The 19,806-nt window shown below is 43.5% G+C and overlaps 1 protein-coding gene, 1 long non-coding RNA gene and 1 pseudogene across 14 annotated transcripts in view; all 3 read left to right on the top strand.

Annotated features, from left to right (window-relative positions):
- LOC130537971 (nipped-B-like protein) overlaps window positions 1–19,806 on the top strand; it is a 68,974-nt gene continuing 49,168 nt past the window's right edge. For 4 of the 13 annotated variants that reach the window (XM_057055226.1, XM_057055179.1, XM_057055218.1 and 1 more), the window contains exons 1-6: window positions 113–850; window positions 5,751–5,934; window positions 6,659–6,952; window positions 7,329–7,580; window positions 7,750–7,845; window positions 9,207–9,272. In XM_057055226.1, the coding sequence (XP_056911206.1) occupies window positions 5,772–5,934; window positions 6,659–6,952; window positions 7,329–7,580; window positions 7,750–7,845; window positions 9,207–9,272 (871 nt within the window). In that variant the 5' untranslated portion in view covers window positions 113–850; window positions 5,751–5,771. Of the gene's footprint in view, window positions 851–5,750; window positions 5,935–6,658; window positions 6,953–7,328; window positions 7,581–7,749; window positions 7,846–7,924; window positions 7,985–8,277; window positions 8,317–8,393; window positions 8,419–9,206; window positions 9,273–18,722; window positions 19,000–19,806 lie in introns of those variants that run through there. The other 9 variants (XM_057055233.1, XM_057055196.1, XM_057055187.1 and 6 more) reach the window with 6 other exon arrangements.
- On the top strand, window positions 841–5,651 carry LOC130538113 (uncharacterized protein K02A2.6-like; annotated as a pseudogene).
- On the top strand, window positions 9,688–12,065 carry LOC130538121 (uncharacterized). The gene is made up of 3 exons (XR_008953771.1): window positions 9,688–9,770; window positions 9,968–10,117; window positions 11,454–12,065. It is a non-coding gene; the product is annotated as an uncharacterized LOC130538121 (long non-coding RNA).

The following is a 19,806-nucleotide window of genomic DNA, read 5'->3' as shown; positions in this document are numbered from 1 at the left end:
GTGTTTATTCACACTTGTTGTTGCGTGTGTCTTCCTGTCATCTAATCTTAACTTTTTAATTGAATTTGAAATGAAATGTATATGCGGCAATGCTAAACTGAGACAGAGAAACAGGAAAGACATTTTAAGGAAAAGAAACTGAAGCAGAGCCGCGGATGAGGGATCCCCCCTCGCTGAGAACAGGGACTTTAAATACTGAATTTATCTTCATTTCCACACGGTAAGACTGTCATTTGTCCACTTAATATTTATAATGTGCAATTTTAAAAAAAAAACGAGCATAAAACAAAAAAACACTACGCAGCAAAAAGTGTGATCTTGTTTTGGGGAAGTCACGAAAATATCCAAAAAGACGTTTACACAACATGAAATCTGCACTCACATTTGTTCTTGAATCCATGTGGATGTACAGAATATCATGTAAAATCGGCTTCCAAATTTATAGACCCACCAATGGATAGTTGAGATACATAAAGAGGAATTCACAAGACTATGGAGCAGTAGATTTTATATAGCTTTTGTCAATTTAAATAAATCCGGAATCTTAACTTTTATTTTACCCATATATTTTGAAAGACTAAAGATGTTCGGGTCTCCCATCAAACTCTTGTCAGCAATCAGACGCAGTGATTGATCAACAGCTTTAATCGATTTATTGACCAATCTGCCTTTCGACAGCGCGAAAAACAAAAATAGGCTTTATTAACCCTTGTGTGGTGTTCGGGTCTGTGGGAATTGTCTTCACTTTTTATTAAAAGAAAAATGATCAAATTTATTAATTTGATCATTTTTCTTTTAAAGACAGCCTAACTGTTATATTGAACCTTCATCGATGATTCAACAGAAATAAGTAAGGAAAATCAAAATAACACAATGAGCATATTTTTTTTAATCACGTGAAGATAGAATCACTCATTGGCAGTGTTCATTTTTATATTGCAGGATAGCAAAGTTATTAATTGTGGTAAACCTGTTTATTGATGTTAAATGCCTTCCAGGCCACTAGGTGGGACAACGTGTTGTTTACTGTTCGGGAAATTTCTTGTGTAGAAGAAACTAGAGCGGAAGTCGGTTATACCTGTGTGCGGACCGAAAGTAATGCTACCTGTTCGAGTTCCTGAAATAAAATAAATTCTTCAGTAAGAAGAAGCCTCCTGCAAGTTACTACATAAATGGCGACGAGGATAAAGTCACCACAGATGCCTCGGATGGATACAGAGGAATGAAAGCGGCTGCTGAGTGGCTAAGTAAACCTTGCAGACCGGACTCTGTGGCTGTTGGGAAAAAGAACATGGCGGCTATGATTGGAAGCACCGCTCCTTTTGATGGTCAATCCCAGAAGTGGGAAGAATATTGTGAAGTACTCCACCATTTTTTCAGGGCTAATGGGATCGACGATGCAGGTAGACGTAAAGATATTTTGCTGAGTGCAGTGGGCAGTCAGACTTACAGTCTCATGAGGAACTTAGTCAGCCCCGCCAAACCGGGTGACAAGACTTTTGATGAACTGGTGAAGTTGTTGAAGGATCATTTCAACCCAAAACCGAGCGAGATTGTGCAACGTTGTAAGTTTAACTCCAGATACAGGAAGCAGGGGGAGACAGTTATGGAGTTTGTTGCTGTGCTGAGGAAACTGGCTCAAGACTGCAACTACGGGGACAAGCTGTCGGAAATGATCCGGGATAGGCTGGTTTGTGGCATCGTGGATGATCGCATACAGCGCAGACTGCTTTCGGAGCCGGATTTGACCTTCGACAAGGCGCTGAAGTTGGCGCAGGCCATTGAGACGGCATGCAAAGATGTGAAGGACTTGCAGTCTCCGGAGTTCGTGCCCCAGTACATGAGGGCACCCCAGGCGGTGCATAAGGTGTATTCAAAGCAGACCCCATATACCCAGCAGAACCAGCGTAAAGTTTGCTACAGGTGTGGTAGTGACCAGCACATGGCTGGGGACTGTAGATTTATTAAGGAAACCTGTCACAAGTGTGGGGAAGTTGGCCACATTCAAAAAGTGTGTAGGTTTAAGGGCTCAGCAAAGAACTTGAGGGCCAAAGGAGGTGGAGTGCAGACAGGCAAACAGGGGAGAGCTCAGGGAGCAAATTATGTCAGCCAGGGGGAAGGAGAAAAAGATAACATAGACTCAGAGGAAGTCATGTACACATTGTACAAATTGGACGAACTTGACATACCAGCAGAAGCTCCATTTATAGAGACTTTGACAGTAAATGGGACAGACACACAGTTTGAAATGGATTCAGGTTGTGGTGTTACAGTAGTTAACTACTCAGTTTTCAAAACTCTCAGGGGAAAAGGAACACCAAAGTTATGCCCATGTCGAGTCAGGCTCAAAACATATACAGGGCACAAGGTAAAAGTCTTAGGAGCCGCTGTAGTTAAGGTGCAGAACCAAGGGCGAGCCCTAGACTTACCTGTGGTTGTGGTAGGAGGTGCAGGCCCCAGTTTGGTAGGCAGGTACTGGATTAGGAGGCTAGGTTTACAGTGGAGAGAAACACCCAGGTCCATCACGTCCGGGTAGAGACTGCAGAGGAAGTCCAGATGAGACCCGAAACCCAAATCCACAATGTGGCAGAAGAGACGTTGGATGAGGTACTGGGGGAGTATGGAGAAGTGTTTAAAGATGAACTTGGAAGATTTAAAGGCCCCCCAGCGAAAATATATGTAGACAAGGAAGCAGCCCCCAGGTTTTTTAAAGCCCGACCTGTACCATATGCCATGAGAGGAAGAGTAGAGGCGGAGCTTGACAGACTCCTTGCACAGAAAATCATAGAACCTGTGAAACATTCAGAGTGGGCTACTCCAGTGGTTCCCGTGTTGAAACCTGATGATACAGTAAGGCTATGTGGAGATTATAAACTGACGGTAAACCAGATCTCAAAGTTGGAGCAGTACCCAATTCCCAAAATTGAAGATCTGTTTGCCACACTGTCAGGTGGACAGAAATTCTCAAAATTGGATCTCAGTCATGCATACCACCAGCTTTCCTTGGACGAAGAAGCAAAGAAGTATGTGACCATAAATACTCACAAGGGGTTATTCACCTACAGGGTGCTACCTTTTGGGGTTTCATCAAGCCCAGCAATATTTCAACGGACAATGGAGGGACTGTTACAGGGCATCCCTCATGTGACCATTTTTTTGGATGACATCCTCCTCACAGGGAAAGACGACCGGGAGCACCTGCAGACACTGGCTAGGGTGTTGAAACGGCTACAAGAAGCAGGTCTCAGACTCAAAAGAAGCAAGTGCCTGTTCATGAATGAGGAAGTGATGTTCCTAGGTCATAAGGTGGACGCGACAGGACTGCACCCAGTACATGAGAAGGTACAAGCAATCAAAGAGGCACCCACACCTTCAAATGTAACAGAGTTGAAGGCGTACCTGGGACTGTTAAACTATTATAACAAGTTTCTGCCCAATCTCTCAACTGTACTTGCACCAGTACACAAACTGTTACAAAAGGAGACAAGGTGGCATTGGGGTGATGCTCAACAAGCTGCTTTTGACAAGTCAAAGGAATTGATGCAGTCTGCCGAGGTTCTTGTGCACTATGACCCAGAAAAGGACCTTGTATTGTCATGTGACGCATCACCTTATGGAGTAGGTGCTGTGTTGTCGCATTTTATGCCGGACGGAACCGAGAGACCCATTGGATTCACCTCAAGAACACTAAACCCAGCAGAAAAAAGATATTCCCAGCTGGACAAGGAAGGACTAGCTGTGATGTTTGGAATAAAGAGATTCCACAAGTACATTTATGGAAGGAAATTCACTATTGTGACAGATCACAAGCCTTTGTTGGGACTCTTCAGTGAGATGCGAGCTGTGCCACAAATGGCTTCACCCAGAATACAGGGGTGGGCGGTAACCTTGTGAGCCTACGAATACACAATAGTGTATAAAGAAGGAAGGTATCACTGTAATGCAGATGCCTTAAGTCGCCTTCCTTTACCAGAGGTAACAGAGGAGGAGCTGGAAGAGAGGGTTCTCATGTTGGAGAGCTCTGACATCACACTGGTGACAGCTGACCAAGTGAAAGCATGGACAGACGCAGATCCAGTACTTTCAAGAGTGCGGGAGATGGTACAAAACGGCTGGTCATCAAAAGAAAAAAGGGAGGAGTTTGGCCCCTATGAGGTGAGAAAATATGAACTCAGCATCAAAGATGGATGTGTGCTATGGGGTTCAAGGGTGGTTGTGCCAAAAGCAGGACAGGAAAATGTCATGAGACAGCTTCATCAGTGCCACCCAGGAGTGTCCCGAATGAAAGCATTGGCGAGGAGTTATGTGTGGTGGCCAAAGCTGGACAAAGAGGTGGAGGATACTGTTAAGAGCTGCATGACCTGTCTAGAATACCGCAACGTCCCTGCACCTGCCCCATTACACCCGTGGGACTGGCCAGACAACCCTGGAGCCGCATTCATGTGGATTATGCTGGACCATTTATGGAGAAGATGTTTTTTGTGCTCATTGATGCACATTCCAAATGGATGGATGTGTATCCCGTGAACTCTGCAACATCAACCACCACAATTGAGTGCCTGCGTACCAGCTTTAGTAACCATGGACTGCCGGAATTGATAGTGTCTGATAATGGCACTTGTTTCACCAGTATAGAATTCAAAGAATTTTTGAAAAAAATGGTATTCGTCATGTGACCTCTGCACCCTATCATGCTGCCAGTAATGGGTTAGCAGAGAGGGCTGTACAAACTTTCAAGAGAATGATGAAAAAATGCCCCGAGGGAACACTGACAGCTAAAGTAGCCAGAGTATTATTTAGCTACAGAGTGACTCCTCACACCACTACTGGGTTATCACCTGCAGAGCTACTTCTTGGGAGGAAGCTTCGTTGCACCCTGGACTCGATTCACCCAAATCTAAGCAGAAAAGTGATGAAAAAACAAGAACAACAGACAAAAGATCACAACAAAAAGGCGAAGGACCGCTGGTTCAAAACAGGAGACTCAGTGCTGATCCAGAACTTCAGTTTCGGACCAAAGTGGATCCCAGGACTCATTGAGTCAGTGACAGGACCAGTGTCCTACAAAGTGATGCTAGGTGATGGGAGAGTGGTGAGGAGACATGTGGATCAGATTCACACACACCACCGGAGACCAGAAGAACGCAACAACCTTCCACAGACGGCCTCTATGACACTCAGTCAGACGGATCAAGGAAGTGAAGCCTGGCTGGAAGCTGAGGAGGTGGTACTCAGTGAGGAGAAGTTGGAGGAGCCTGCAACTACTGAAGCTGTAGGAAGTTCTGAGACAGAACAAAGAACTGTCACAACCCCAACTCCACTGAGGCGACATTCAAGAAGGGAAATCAAGTTGCCCAGTTACTTGAAGGACTTTAAATTGAATTAAGGAAAAAAAAAAAAATTCATAATGTTCTATTGAAGGGTGTAGAAAACACTTAAGGGGGGAAGGGTGTGGTAAACCTGTTTATTGATGTTAAATGCCTTCCAGGCCACTAGGTGGGACAACGTGTTGTTTACTGTTCGGGAAATTTCTTGTGTAGAAGAAACTAGAGCGGAAGTCGGTTATACCTGTGTGCGGACCGAAAGTAATGCTACCTGTTCGAGTTCCTGAAATAAAATAAATTCTTCAGTAAGAAGAAGCCTCCTGCAAGTTACTACATTAATTTAAGTTGATTTTACCTACAACTTTTTAGCTGTAAATAAAATGATTTCCCCCCCACACAGCCATTTTGTTCCTTCTTTTTGAGCAGGAGGCAGGTGGCTAATGGCCTATGAATGAGCTGCAGGTGTGCAGGGTCTGGTGGGCGTGGCCAGGTAGTAGCCCCGCCCAGTCAGGGAATACACACCAGGGCAAAGTCTGGGGCAAAGTCTGTGCTGTCATAGGAGGGCCGGGGAGAGGGGAATACGAAGGGCTCCGAACATGGATGATGGCAGGTGGCGGATACTTTCACTTTAATACGAAGTAAATACTGAATATTAAATTTACTCTCACCTGCGCTATGTGTGCTCCTGGAATGGCTCCTCGGGTTTTCCAGGCATTTTTCCTGATGTGATCTTCTGCCTCGGTGAGTCTTTCTGGAATCAGTGTTGTGCTGATTCATGCCTCGTTTGAGCTCTCGGAAAATAACCAATCATTTGATTCATTATTTTTTTAAACTATTTTAGTTGTAAAAGTTCCATTTTTATATCATATGCTGGTTTGAGTGTAGTAATATTTCTGTGATAAGAATTGAGAGACTTCCTAACTTCTTCTCTTTCTCTCTCTCATACACACCCACAGTTATGAGACAATATGGCGGCTTTTATTGGTTAATGCTGCAGCTATGAGATTTTCTCGGTGACCCTTCAGTTGCTGTTTTAGAGATTCCATCTGTTGTTTCTGACAGCAAACTTTTTTTTCCTGCTATTGTTCATTTGAAAGCTATCTGCTGTCCGTCAACATTACTGGTCCAGAACTGTGTTTTATTGGATCAGAACAGGCTCACTGATTGTGGGTGATGTTGTCGGCTGGTCCTGGTCCTGAGTGGCTGAACAATTTGATGAGAGGAAATGAAAATGGAATAAAAACTAGATGAATATTCTGGATTTGTCCAAACTCAGGTGCTTGAGCAACCATAACCCTTGTTTTTATTTTAACGCTCCTCTGTTCTGTTTCTAGTTGCTGCACAGTCAATAAAATATGGTCTCAAGGGTCAGGAGGTGAAATTAAAGCCACAGATCCAGGAGCAGCAGCCTGATCTGATTCTGTGGCTGCATAATGACAACAAAGTGGTCGAGTTCAATGGCAAAGAAGAAGATGTGTATGACCCATTTAAAAACAGAACCACTCTTGACTGGCACTCTGCAGAGCTGCATCTGACCGACCTCAGATCTGAAGACAGCGGATTGTATGAATTGGAATTATACACGCAAGAGAAATCCTATTTCTATTCTTATACTTTGCAGGTTATTGGTGAGTATTTCTTTGCCGATACTTTACTGAACCAGAGTGAAAGATTTGTAATAGATATTAAAAGAAAATTATTGATTTATCTTCTGATTGAACCTCAGTAAAGTATAATTGAGCAGTTTAATTTTGGAGCAGTTTTATTTAGAACACGACCGAGTGAAGCAGCTGAACTTCACTTTGTTCAGATTTTTACTTTTGTTTCATCATTTTCACAAGAGTTTGGTGTTTCAAATATCCATTAAATCCTAACGTACTGCTGCCCGTTACTGCTGACTCTGATCTCTGGCTGTTTATGATGGCCTTGTATTCAGTAATTATATTTTAATATATTAAACCACTCACTGTGACAAATGCATCATAACTTTCTGTCTTCCTAAAGATAAAGTTGCTAAACCAACAATCACCTGTGAGACAAACTCAAGCAAGAGCTCAAATCTATCTGGACTGCTGACGTGCTCAGCACCTCAGCCTGATATTGAGTACGAGTGGTTCTTCTATGGAAACACCCAGCCGGGCCCTCAGTTGAGGATATTTCTGGACAATAAGCATGATGAACGAGTGTACAGCTGCCGCGTGAGCAACCCCCTGAGCAACGAAACTGCTGAATTCACTGCAAAGGATTGTTACCCTGGTAGGATTTGATGTTGCTTTACTCCCAGTTTACCCAGCTTAACTTTTGAGTGTGCTTAAATGGGCTTAGCACCACTTCCATCTTACCATTTTAGCTTTTTGTCCCTTTATTTCTGCTAAAAACAGCTTTAAAAGCTGAACCTTGGGTGGACTTTTGGTCTTCTGTGCAGGTGAAAGTTCATCTGTAGTTTTGGTTGCTGTCCTGTCTGCAGTCGTCCTGCTGCTGGTGGTGGCAGGTGTAGTGATCTACAGACGATATTATAAAGGTATTGGAATAAATGCAAAGACTGACACATGTCTTATAAATGATTAATATTGCAGTGGATTCTGAATTTTAACTTTCAGGAGGGGCCAATCAAACGGGGGGTGAAAGTCAGCTGCCTCTGAAATCTCCTCCTATTAAAGGTAAAGCTGCTGAATACAGGTCTGATATACTCAAAGATTTTATTTCTATGGTATATTTTTGCATTATGATGCACAAAACTTTGAACTCTAAACTCAGAACTCAGTCAAGTTTACAGGAACAACTACTGACATTAATCATAGTTTAATAGATTTAATCAGCATTTTGATCAAAACTATTTATTTCTGTTTCAGAATATTGTAATAAACTGAAAGTGTTGGTGGTCTTAGACAAATATTTGTGTAACTGGGAGCAGCAGGTAGTTTCACCTGATTGAAATGTGTTTTTATTCCAGAAGGTGAAAGTCAGGTACAAGATGAGGCACCAAAACAGGGTAAGACATTAATGCTCCCTCTTCTCACAAGCAGACTCAGTGGAGCTGATGTTCTCCTGTTAACACTGTTCACTCAGGTTGGCTCAGACGTCTCAGAGACAAGTTTGAGCGATTTGGTGCTCAACAGACTCCAGCCAACAGCCACAGAAACCACCGAGGTTCAGTCTTTTTAACCTTTGTCTCTTTTCCTGTTTACTTGTTAATTCTTACAATTAAAGTCAAATTTATTTGCAGGAATTATTCTGTTTTTAATCATTAAATTCAAGTTGAGACTCCTCCATATGAGAGGACATCATATATATAAACCAGTGTATTTATTGTAAACTGTGTATTGGTTTGTTTCTTCATTGGTTCAGATTTTCTGCCCTCAATCACAACAGAAGAGGCCTCATCAGGATCAGAAAGGAAGTGATGAAGATGATGAAGATGATGAAGGTATAGAAGTGGACATTGAGCTGGTCTCAGATGAACCAGATGACCAGATCCAGCTGTGAAGGAGGCATCTGATCTGGGATCTCCCACTGAACAAACAGGTTTGGAGTTTTATTATTTTATTCCACAAATCTGATCAACTTGAAAGGTTTTAGAAGGAGCTGATCGATATACTTAGTTTGTTCTGTTCCACATGATATAATCTTCCTCCAGCTGTTTGCTCACATTTCAAGATTCAGAAGAAATATAAAAGACTCAAAAAGTAGTAAAAATCAAACAAGCTGAACATCAACTGAAATGAACAAGTATATTTTTTTCTCCTTTTATAGATTCATATTAGCATTTAGTTGTAATATATTTATTTCTGCCTCTTGTAGAGAATATTGGAATAAATACAAGACTGACACTTGTTTTATAAATGATTAATATTTCGGTGGATTCTGAATTTTAACTTTCAGGACGGGACAATGAAACAGCTGAAGATGGTGAAAGTCAGCTGCCTCTGACATCTTCTCCTATTAAAGGTAAAGCTGCTGAATACAGGTCTGATATACTCAAAGATTTTAGTTCTATGGTATATTTTTGCATTATGATGCACAAAAACTTTGAACTCTAAACTCAGAACTCAGTCATGTTTACAGGAACAACTACTGACATTAATTTTAGTTTTATGAATTTAATCAGCATTTTGGTCTAAACTATTTATTTCTGTTTCAGAATATTGTAATAAACTGAAAGTGTTGGTGGTCTTAGACAAATATTTGGTGTAACTGGGAGCAACAGGTAGTTTCACCTGATTGAAATGTTTTTTTTTTTTCCCCAGAAGGTGAAAGTCAGGTACAAGATGAGGCATCAAAAACAGGGTAAGACATTAATGCTCCCTCTTCTCACAAGCAGACTCAGTGGAGCTGATGTTCTCCTGTTTAACACTGTTCACTCAGGTTGGCTCAGACGTCTCAGAGACAGGTTTCAGCTATTTGGTGCTCAACAGACTCCAGCCAACAGCCACAGAAACCACCGAGGTTCAGTCTTTTTAACCTTTGTCTCTTTTTCTGTTTACTTGCAAATTCCTATAGTTAAAGTCAAATTTATTTGCAGGAATTGTTCTGTTCTAAATCCTGAAATTCAAGTTTAAACTCCTCCATATGAGAGGACATCATATGTATAAACCAGCGTATTTTTGTAAACTGTGTATTGGTTTGTTTCTTCATTGGTTCAGATTTCTCCCCTCAATCACAACAGAAGAGGCCTCGTCAGGGTCAGAAAGGAAGTGATGAAGGTACAAAACTGTACACTGAGGTGGTCTCAGATAAACCAGATCCAGCTGAGAAGGAGGCATCTGGTCTGGAATCTTCCACTGAATAAACAGGTTTGGAGTCTGTCTTTATTATTTTATTCCACAAATCTGATCAACTTGAAAGGTTTCAGAAGGAGTTGATTGATATACTTAGTTTGTTCTGTTCCACATGATATAATCTTCCTCCAGCTGTTTGCTGAATTTTAAGAGTGGGAAGAAATACAAAAGTGTTACGAACGGTTGTACCAGGACCCGAAAGCAGGCAGCACACAGTGGCGGATCGTCTCCCAAGAAACTTTATTGAAGATCACAGGAGTGTATTTAACTCACAAGAGATGGAGTCCACAATAAGTTCTAATTCCAAGCCAGAAAGGCAAACTCACAGCAAACAATCCCGAGCAGGGTCAAAAAGTAGTCCGAGAAAAGAATCCAAACGATAGTCCAAAAATCGAGTTCCAAATAATCCACACAGGAATTAGTCGCTACGAGAATCGAGGAAGGTGTAGTCGGGGTTTTTGGAATCAGCCAAAACACGCCAACGCTGGCAAACCGTGAGAAGAGTCCATAAATAGGTGGCTTGATCACCGATAGTCTGCAGGTGCGCCAGTCCCCGGCACCACCTGCGGCTGGGACGTGGCTCCACCACGTACCCTGCAGGGGGAAAAAAACACAATAGAGTTCCCAGAAGCTGGGAACCTGTCACAAAAGACTCAAAAATCTAGTAAATAAACAAACAAACTACACATCAACTGAAATTAACAAGTATATTTAATCTTCTTTTTATGAGATATTTTCATTTTGTGATGCACAAAAACTTTGAACACTAAACTCAGAACTCAGTGATCTTTATTTACTGTATTGATGGAGAGTTCCAGGAGTTTTAAAGTCTATAAAACTCTTTTAGAGCTCCACAGGTGAACGGCTTTTCAACCAAACTTTGTACATCTGAATCACAATGAACCCCCAAACTGTCTATTCCAGTTTTCCGGTGGATATGTAGGTTAAACACTTGGTATAACAATGTTTTCTTTGTTGGATTGGAATTCTGTGGCCTGCAGACACTCTGACTGCACCACAGCAGCAATGTACAAACGTGGGGAAAAACCTCTCACATCCCCATCAGGCAGCAATAATGGCTAGTTCGTACTGTTAACAACAAAATGGTAATATATAATACGTATAATTCAATACGGTAGAAATCTTGTTTCAAAACAGCTTGATGGTATCGTTAACAAAAATATTCAGTACAAAACAACTTTAGTTTTCTCACTTTGCATCTTTTATTTTAGAAAATAAATCTTTTGGTCAATATAATTTTTTAGGGTTTTGGACCCTATTTGTTGAATGATTTAAAATATCTTGATTCTTTTGAGAATTCTGAGTTGCATCATATTTCTGTTTCTTTCAGCATCGGAGAAGGAAAACAAAGAGCAGTTTACTCATTCAGCTGGTGAAGACAGAGAAGTCGGCTCAGCTCAGGTCATCAAAGAACCGGACACAAGTTCTACAGAAGCTGATCAATCAGTTGACACAAGTTCTACAGAAGCTGATCAATCAGTTGACAAAAGTTCTGGAGTAGCTTGTGCTGTTTTATGAGTCATTTCCAGTCATCCCAGTCAGAACCAGAGGAGGGAACCAGACCAACAGTTTCTTCAGGAGAAGCAGAATAAAACTAAATTACAAGCGATCGTGATGACAACGAACAAGTCTAGAATGTGAATGAATGCGTCATCAGAACAACAAATGCAGATAAGATGATCCGAGTGTTGCAGGTAGAAACGGCACCAAGATGCAATAATGGAGGAACCCAGCAGGAGATCTTATTTTTTAGAAATCAGCTCAGGTTCACAACGAGATGCAGCATTCAAGTAATCCAGGAAGTTATTCCACAGTGTGATGATCCACAGAGAAGAACATGTCCAAGAACGTTGAATACTCAGGCAGGCGATGATAGGCAGGGAACTGGCAGAGACTTGTTAAAACAGAAGAGAAGGCAATTTACGGGGACGGGGACAGGAAAAGGGACGGGGACAGGAAAGGGACGGGGACAGGAAAAGGGACAGGAAAGGGACGGGGACAGGAAAAGGGACGGGGACAGGAAAAGGGACGGGGACAGGAAAAGGGGCGGGGACAGGGACAGGCAGGAGCACAACACAAAGAGTGATGTGCCAGACAGGAGGTTTGAGCAGGTGTGCTGGATGATGCTGAGCAGCAGAGAGAAGACAGAGTGGGCTAGATTACAGGGTGGAGCAGGAGCAGACTGAGACAGAGGTCTGCAGACTCTGAAGACCCAGAGATGGACAACAGGAAGCCAACTGAGAACAATACAAAAGCAGCTTTGACTTTAAGTATATTCATCACTCAGGTATCTCAGTGGGCTGTTTTCCCTTTTTCTGACAAACATTTTTTCACCTTTTTAGGACTTCAGTAAAACTGTTCCATGAGATATTTGATAGTTTTATTAGAGTATGAGGACATTTAGCTAATTAAGCTCTATGTTCTGCATTTGTTTTGTACAATAGAGAAATATTGTGTTTTTGTTGGTTAAACCTGCAAATGTCTGTCGGTATTACAGTCAAATATTTTATAGAAGAAATCTGAGAGTTGAATCTAAAGAAGCATGAAAACTCCTCATGAGAGACACAAACACCAAAGGAGTATCAAGTCTTCCAAATTGAAGACACAAGCTTTGATATTTGATTGTTGGGCATTGTTATTACTAATCTAATAATATATGTGATTGTTTTTAAGTGTGGAAATTCAGCCTAAAAGTTGTTTTACTGTTAAAATAGTTGTTTTCTTATTTTTAAAGCTGGCTTTATACAAAGTGCTGTGGAGCTCAATCTCCAACTGTGGTCTGATTAACGAGACGAGGTAACACGCCTTGTGTTGAAATCTCCAATATTTTAGTGAGTGCATCACTTCAGCTGCGACTGGAGCAGATCAACAAACCCTGACCAGACTGCTGTGCTTGGACAACAGTGGTTCCACCAGCTGCAGGACAGTGGGACATGACATTGTGTGGAGCTCAGTTAAAAAAGGGAGGGGGGCATTGGATTCATCCTGTGCAGAAAACTTTGGATCATCTAATAAAGTGCTCTTACTCATGTGAATATGTTGCTGTATTTCATGTTTAAAGTGTTGTTTGTTCTAGAAGCTGAGCGGAAACCTTTAAATTAGGATGCAGTAGGATTTACGTCGAACCCACAGAAGGACATGCTTCAAGCTGACATTTAAGTCTGATTCCAGCAGGCTGAAGCAGTACATGCTGCCCTTTGAAGCAAATACACCAGATGAAGTAGCTTCGACGACAGCTCGTGTTGTTGGAGGAGAGAACGGATTGCTAACATCGCGTCCGACAGGAGGAACATCAAAAACATCAGACCGCGAGTTACCATTTTACACGGAACACAGATCACTTTGAAGAGCAGACATCGGTGCGGAGGATCTTAAAATTTTAAGTTTTATCGATCTCGCGGAGTCACCTGCCCGCTGCTAGCGCCGGCTTGTTTTAGCCACGGTGCTAACCTGGACTCACCTCCGTGTGCTGGCACGGTGCCTAGTGTGGCTGTCCCCGGCTCAGGCTGCAGGCATGATGGCGGTGTGTGAGTCCTGCCTCCCCACGTTCTCCAAACTGAGGGAGAGCATCTCCGGGCTCCAGTCCGAACTCAAGGAGAGGGACACATTCATACTCGAGTCATCTGCTGTCGCCTCGACCCAGGAGAAACATATCGCCCGTTTGAGGTCCGAGGGACAGGGTCTGCGGGTCGACCCTGCTGGACCTCTCCACTGTTGCTATGTCCCAGGCGAAACAAATCGCCCTCCTGAAGGCATCCGGCGCTGGTGACCGGAGCACGACGGCCACGAATGACACCACCCTGTCATGGACCAGGTCCATCAACGCTGAAATTCCAGCTACAGCACCGGCGGAGTCCTGCCGGCACCGCCAGGGAGCCATGCCCAAAGGAGCGGCTCATTCCACCTCCTTCCTCCGCCCCACGGAGTCGCAGGGTTTCATCGCCAGGGACGGAGCAGGAGCCCTCGTGAGCTCAACACCGCTCAAACCAAGGGAACCCTGGTCGGTGGTGGCCAGGGGCGCTAGGGCCCGTCCATCTCCCCCTCCCCCGCCCCCGTATCTGCCACTGGATAACAGGTACGATATCCTAAGCCTGCAGGACTTCCCTCCCGTGGGCGCTTGTTCCAGCTCGCCTCCTGGTCCTGTCCGTCCAGCTGGCTCTCACCAGACGAGGAACCAGAGTCAGCTCGCTCGACCTGGCCCTCCGCTACCATCCTGGTCAGGAGCAGCCACGACCCGGCGCCACCATCCCCAGGCTCCTCGCCGCCACCGCCGCACCTCCAGACCTTCTGTCACCCCGGTGCCCGTGTTGCGGAGGTTACATCCTCGGCCCTGCAGCTGAGTGCACAGCACCCCTCGGCCTCCACGCTGGTTCTGGAAGCCGGCATCAATGACCTCAAATTTCAGCAGTCGGAGGTTCTGAAGCAGGACTTCATCTCCCTGGTGGACCGTCTGCTGGACACGGGGAAGCGGCTAATTATCTCCGGCCCGCTTCCCCCACCTCGCTACGGTGACGTCATCACCAGCCGCCTTCACCAGCTGCACCTGTGGCTGAAGGGGTACTGCTTGGGCAACAGTATCCCCTTCGTTGACAATTTTGCTGCCTTTTTAAATAGACCCCATCTTTTTAAACGGGACGGCCTTCACCCAAACCATGAGGGGTCGGTCCGGCTTCTATCTTGAACATTGACTTGACTGTCCGTTCCTGCACAACATCCACTTCCTGACTATTGGTTAAAACACATGCACACCAACACTCTGCCCCCCACTCACACTCACATCTACGCTCACCCCCCCCCCCCACGCCCCACCATACATGCCCCTCCACCACTACTCCCATGTCTGCCATCAACATCACAGATCACTCACTCCATTGACACCATCACTTCATACGGACGGAAACCCAGGACTGTTCCCAGACGTGACAGTGCTTTTATTGTTCCCATAAAAAGACACGATGAGCGCACGTCCGGCGCGGACATAAAGATGGCCGTGCTGAACGTGCGCTCTCTTTTAAATAAATCTTTTATAATAAACGACTTAATTTTAGACAGAAACCTTGATGGTATTCTTCTTACTGAGACATGGCTTGGCACTGATGCACCTGCTGTTCTCACAGAGGCTTGCCCCCCAGATTTTAACTTTTTATTTTCTACAAGGGGGGGCAGGAAAGGAGGTGGAACCGCCTCAATAACAAGGACCCAAATGTCTTCACGCGAGGTCTCTTTTAATACGTTTCCATCATTTGGGCATCATGCGTTTGTTTTAGCAGCCCTCCTATTTTAAGCATAACAGTTTATAGACCACCCCAATACTCCACCTCTTTTATCAGTCAATTCTCGGAATTTTTATCAATCATTTATGCTAAATACAATAGGATTTTAATAACTGGTGATTTTAATCTACACCTCAACAACGCCTCGGACCCAGTGTCCAGAGAATTCTTAAACCTCCTTCACAGTTTGGATTTTAAACAACATGTCACGCAGCCGACCCACAACAGAGGTCGCACCCTGGACCTGGTCATAACCTATGGCCTGTCCGTGGGTGGGTCCTCTGTTGGGGATCTGGCCGTGTCGGACCACTTTTGTGTGTTTTTAACATCACCAGTTTTAACCAGCGGGGGGCCCTGTGAGAACGGTGAGGAGACGCTACCTGACTCCTGAAGTGGCTGCAAATTTTATCCAGATTTTACAGAGCACTCCTGCAGAAATTTTACCAGCACCGTGTGATTTTATTGTTGACACTTTTAACAATAAATTAAAGTCAACGCTGGACTCTGTGGCTCCACTTGTCACAAAAACTGTAAGAACAAAACGTGCACACCGTACGTGGAGAAATGAAGAAACTAGAAAACTGAAAAAAACCTGCAGGAGTGCTGAGAGGAGGTGGAGGAAATCCAAGCTGACATTCATAAAGAAATATTTTATCAACACCTCAAAACCTACAATAACACAATCAAGCAAGCAAGAACCTCTCATTTCAAAAAACTAATCTCTGATAATAAAAACAACCCCAAATTTCTATTCCACACAATTGAGCTTTTAACCAACGGTAATTTTAACAGGTGTCCCACAACAACAACTGACACCCTCTGCGAGGCCTTTGCAGACCACTTCAGGAGTAAAATCGATGATATTAGATCCAGTTTTATCACAGCAAATTTTAATCAACAACACTCCTGGATCATTGCTTTCACCTGAGGAGACACTGGAGAGTTTTGTCCTGGTTGATGCGAGGACACTTGGTCGAGTTTTCTCCCCAGTAAGGCCCACAACCTGCCTTTTAGATCCAATTCCCACACTGTTTTTCAAAACATTTTATGGATTCTTTGAGGAGAGCATCTTCTATATATGGTGAATTGCTCTCTTCAGACGGGTGTCTTCCCCACCCCTTTTAAAACGGCGGTGGTGAAGCCCCTTCTGAAGAAGAGCAATCTAGACCACAGCGTTTTAAATAACTATCGGCCAGTATCCAACCTACCATTTTTAAGTAAAATTTTAGAAAAACTTGTTTTTAACCAAGTGAATTATTTTTTAAACTCAAACGACATTTTAGAGAGGCATCAGTCTGGTTTTAGGATGAACCACAGTACAGAGACAGCCCTTTTAAAGATTTTAAATGACATCAGGTGTAACCTAGATAACAAAAAGCTCACGGTGTTGGTTCTACTGGATCTGACCGCCGCCTTTGATACAGTAGACCACCATATTTTATTGAATAGACTAAAGAACCTGGTCGGCCTCTCTGGTACTGTTCTAACTGGTTCACCTCCTACCTTACTGATCGAAGCTTCTTTGTAAGTATGGATACATGCTCCTCGAGAATCCACGAGACAAAATGTGGGGTTCCCCAAGGGTCAATCTTAGGTCCAACCCTTTTAATCTTTACATGCTTCCTCTTGGGGACGTCATCAGGAGTCACGGCATCAGCTTCCACAGCTATGCTGACGATACGCAGCTGTACATCGCCGTGGCTCCTGATGACACAGGGCCAGTTGATGCCCTTTTTAACTGTATTCTAGATATCCAGTCATGGATGGCAGAAAACTTCCTACAGCTCAACCAGGACAAAACAGAAGTCTTAGTCATTGGTCCTGAAGGTCAGAGAGAGAAACTTGTACCAAAGTTAAAGGATTTTAAGCCATCTCAATTTGTAAAAAATCTGGGTGTGATCTTTGACTCTGAGCTTAGTTTATCCCACACATCAAAAACATAACAAAGGTAGTTTTTTACCACCTGAAGAATATAGCCAGAGTCCGCCCGTTTCTCTCTCAGGCCAGCACGGAGGTGCTGATGCACGCTTTTATCTCTTGTGGTTTAGATTATTGTAATGCCCTGCTCTCTGGTCTTCCAAAAAAGAGCGTCACTAACCTACAATTATTACAAAACTCAGCTGCACGGGTGCTGACGAGGACCAGAGGGATCGCTGCATTGGCTACCCGTGCGTTTCAGGATCGATTTTAAGGTTCTTTTATTAGTTTTTAAATGTCTTAATGGTCTTGGCCCGACTTATTTATCAGACATGCTTTTATTCTATCAACCCTCGCGGACGCTGAGGTCCTCGGGCACCGGCCTTTTAACCATTCCACATGTAAGCCCTAAAATGCACGGGGAAGCGGCCTTCAGTTATTATGGTCCCCGACTGTGGAACAGCCTGCCGGAGAACCTCAGGGCCCCAGAGACTGTTGAGATTTTTTAAAAGAGGCTCAAGACACACCTTTTTAATCAGGCCTTTAACTGATTTCCTGATTATTTTTAATTTCTTTTATGTCCTCATAGTTTTTATGTCTTATCCTTATTTTACTTGATACTTTTACTGTTTTACTCCCTCAGTTCTTAGTTTCTCAGTTTTTAGTCTTTACACCTTTTAACCCATTTACTGTTTTAGTCTGTTTTAGTCTTAGTACTGTTTTACTACTTCAATTCTTAGTTCCTCAGTTTTTAGCTTTTATACCTTTTATCCCATTTACTGTGTTAGTCCTTCAGTTTTTAGCTCCAGTGTTTCCTCATGGTGTTTCCTCATGGGGGCCTGCCAGGCTGGGAGATGTTTCCGGTCTACCGCTGGGGGGGCTGTTCCATTGTTGACTCTGGCCTGGGTGGTTAGGGGGCTCTGTGCTTTGGTGTGGAGCCTCCGGTCTGTCCGGGTCGGGGTGGTCTTTGTGGCGGTACCACCTGTGGTCACGGACCGTGACCCCCTCGGCCTGGTGGGCCTCCAAAGGTGGCGACTCCTTCGCCTCAGGTCTCGGTGCCCAGCCATGTCTCAGCTTGCCTCAGCTTGTTTATGTGTGTGTGTAAGTGTGTTGTATGCATGTGTGTGTGTGTCCTTTTCTTGAATCTCTTGTTCTCTTTGCTGTTTTTATCCTTTGTGAGGCACTTTGTGCTACCTAGCGTATGAAAAGTGCCATATAAATAAAGATTGAATTGAATTGAATGGGACGAAATTTGCTCTCAAATGTGTTCTTAATGACATGTGCGTCAGAATAAAGAATTTTGTGTAAAGTCCATTTAGCTGGGCCTCAATAGCAAATGTAAACGTATTTATTTACTATTGTTGTTAATTAGGCATGAGGTAACGTCCGTGTGGGTCTTCTGGACTGGTAACAAACCAAAGCGCCCGGCATTCAAACAGGAAGTAGGTGCATCAGAGACTTCCGGTTCTGATCAAATCAACGCAGCGAAGTGAGATGGCGGATACTTTCGCTGTGGCAGGAAGGAAACAAATTTAAATATACACTCAACTTGACAAATAATTATCAACCCGTTCGTTACTTTGTGTCATCAATGTAGAAGAAGGAATGCTGCGGCGCTATTGTGTGCTCCTGGAATGGCTCCTCGGGTTTTCCAGGCTTTTTTCCTGAATGTGATCTTCTGCCTCGGTGAGTCTTTCTGGAGGTGATTGTTGTGCTGGTTCATGCCTCGTTTGAGCTCTCGGAAAATAACCAATCATTTGATTCATTCATATTTTCTGAAACGATTTTAGTTGTAAAAGTTCCATTTTATCATATCGCTGTGGTTTGAGTGTAATAATATTTCTGTGATAACTTCCTAACTTCTTTTGCGACTTATTATTCATCTTTGTTGATGGTCACTGTTATGACAGTGCTGTTACTGCTATGATATTCCATTTCTTTTATACAAAATATTTATATTATGTTTTTATTTGACATATTTGCACAGAGGACACGTTCACTTTCGCTTTCTCTTTCTCATACACACCCACACACAGTTATGAGACAATATGGCGGCTTTTATTGGTTAATGCTGCAGCTATGTGATTTTCTCGGTGACCCTTCAGTTGCTGTTTTAGAGATTCCATCTGTTGTTTCTGACAGCAAACTTTTTTTCCTGCTATTGTTCATTTGAAAGCTAGCTGCTGTCCGTCAACATTACTGTTTCAGAACTGTGTTTTATTGGATCAGAACAGGCTCACTGATTGTGGGTGATGTTGTCCACGGCTGGTCCTGAGTGGTTGAACAATTTGATGAGAGGAAATGAAAATGGAATAAAAACTAGATGAATATTCTGGATTTGTCCAAACTCAGGTGCTTGAGCAACCATAACCCTTGTTTTTATTTTAACGCTCCTCTGTTCTGTTTCTAGTTGCTGTACAGTCAATAAAATATGGTCTCAAGGGTCAGGAGGTGAAATTAAAGCCACAGATCCAGGAGCAGCAGCCTGATCTG

This window comes from Takifugu flavidus, chromosome 1 (assembly GCF_003711565.1).
Source record: "Takifugu flavidus isolate HTHZ2018 chromosome 1, ASM371156v2, whole genome shotgun sequence".
Classification (NCBI taxonomy): Eukaryota; Metazoa; Chordata; class Actinopteri; order Tetraodontiformes; family Tetraodontidae; genus Takifugu; species Takifugu flavidus.
The sequence above is the reverse complement of the archived record's forward strand: the minus strand, read 5'-3'. Positions and strand labels throughout refer to the sequence as shown.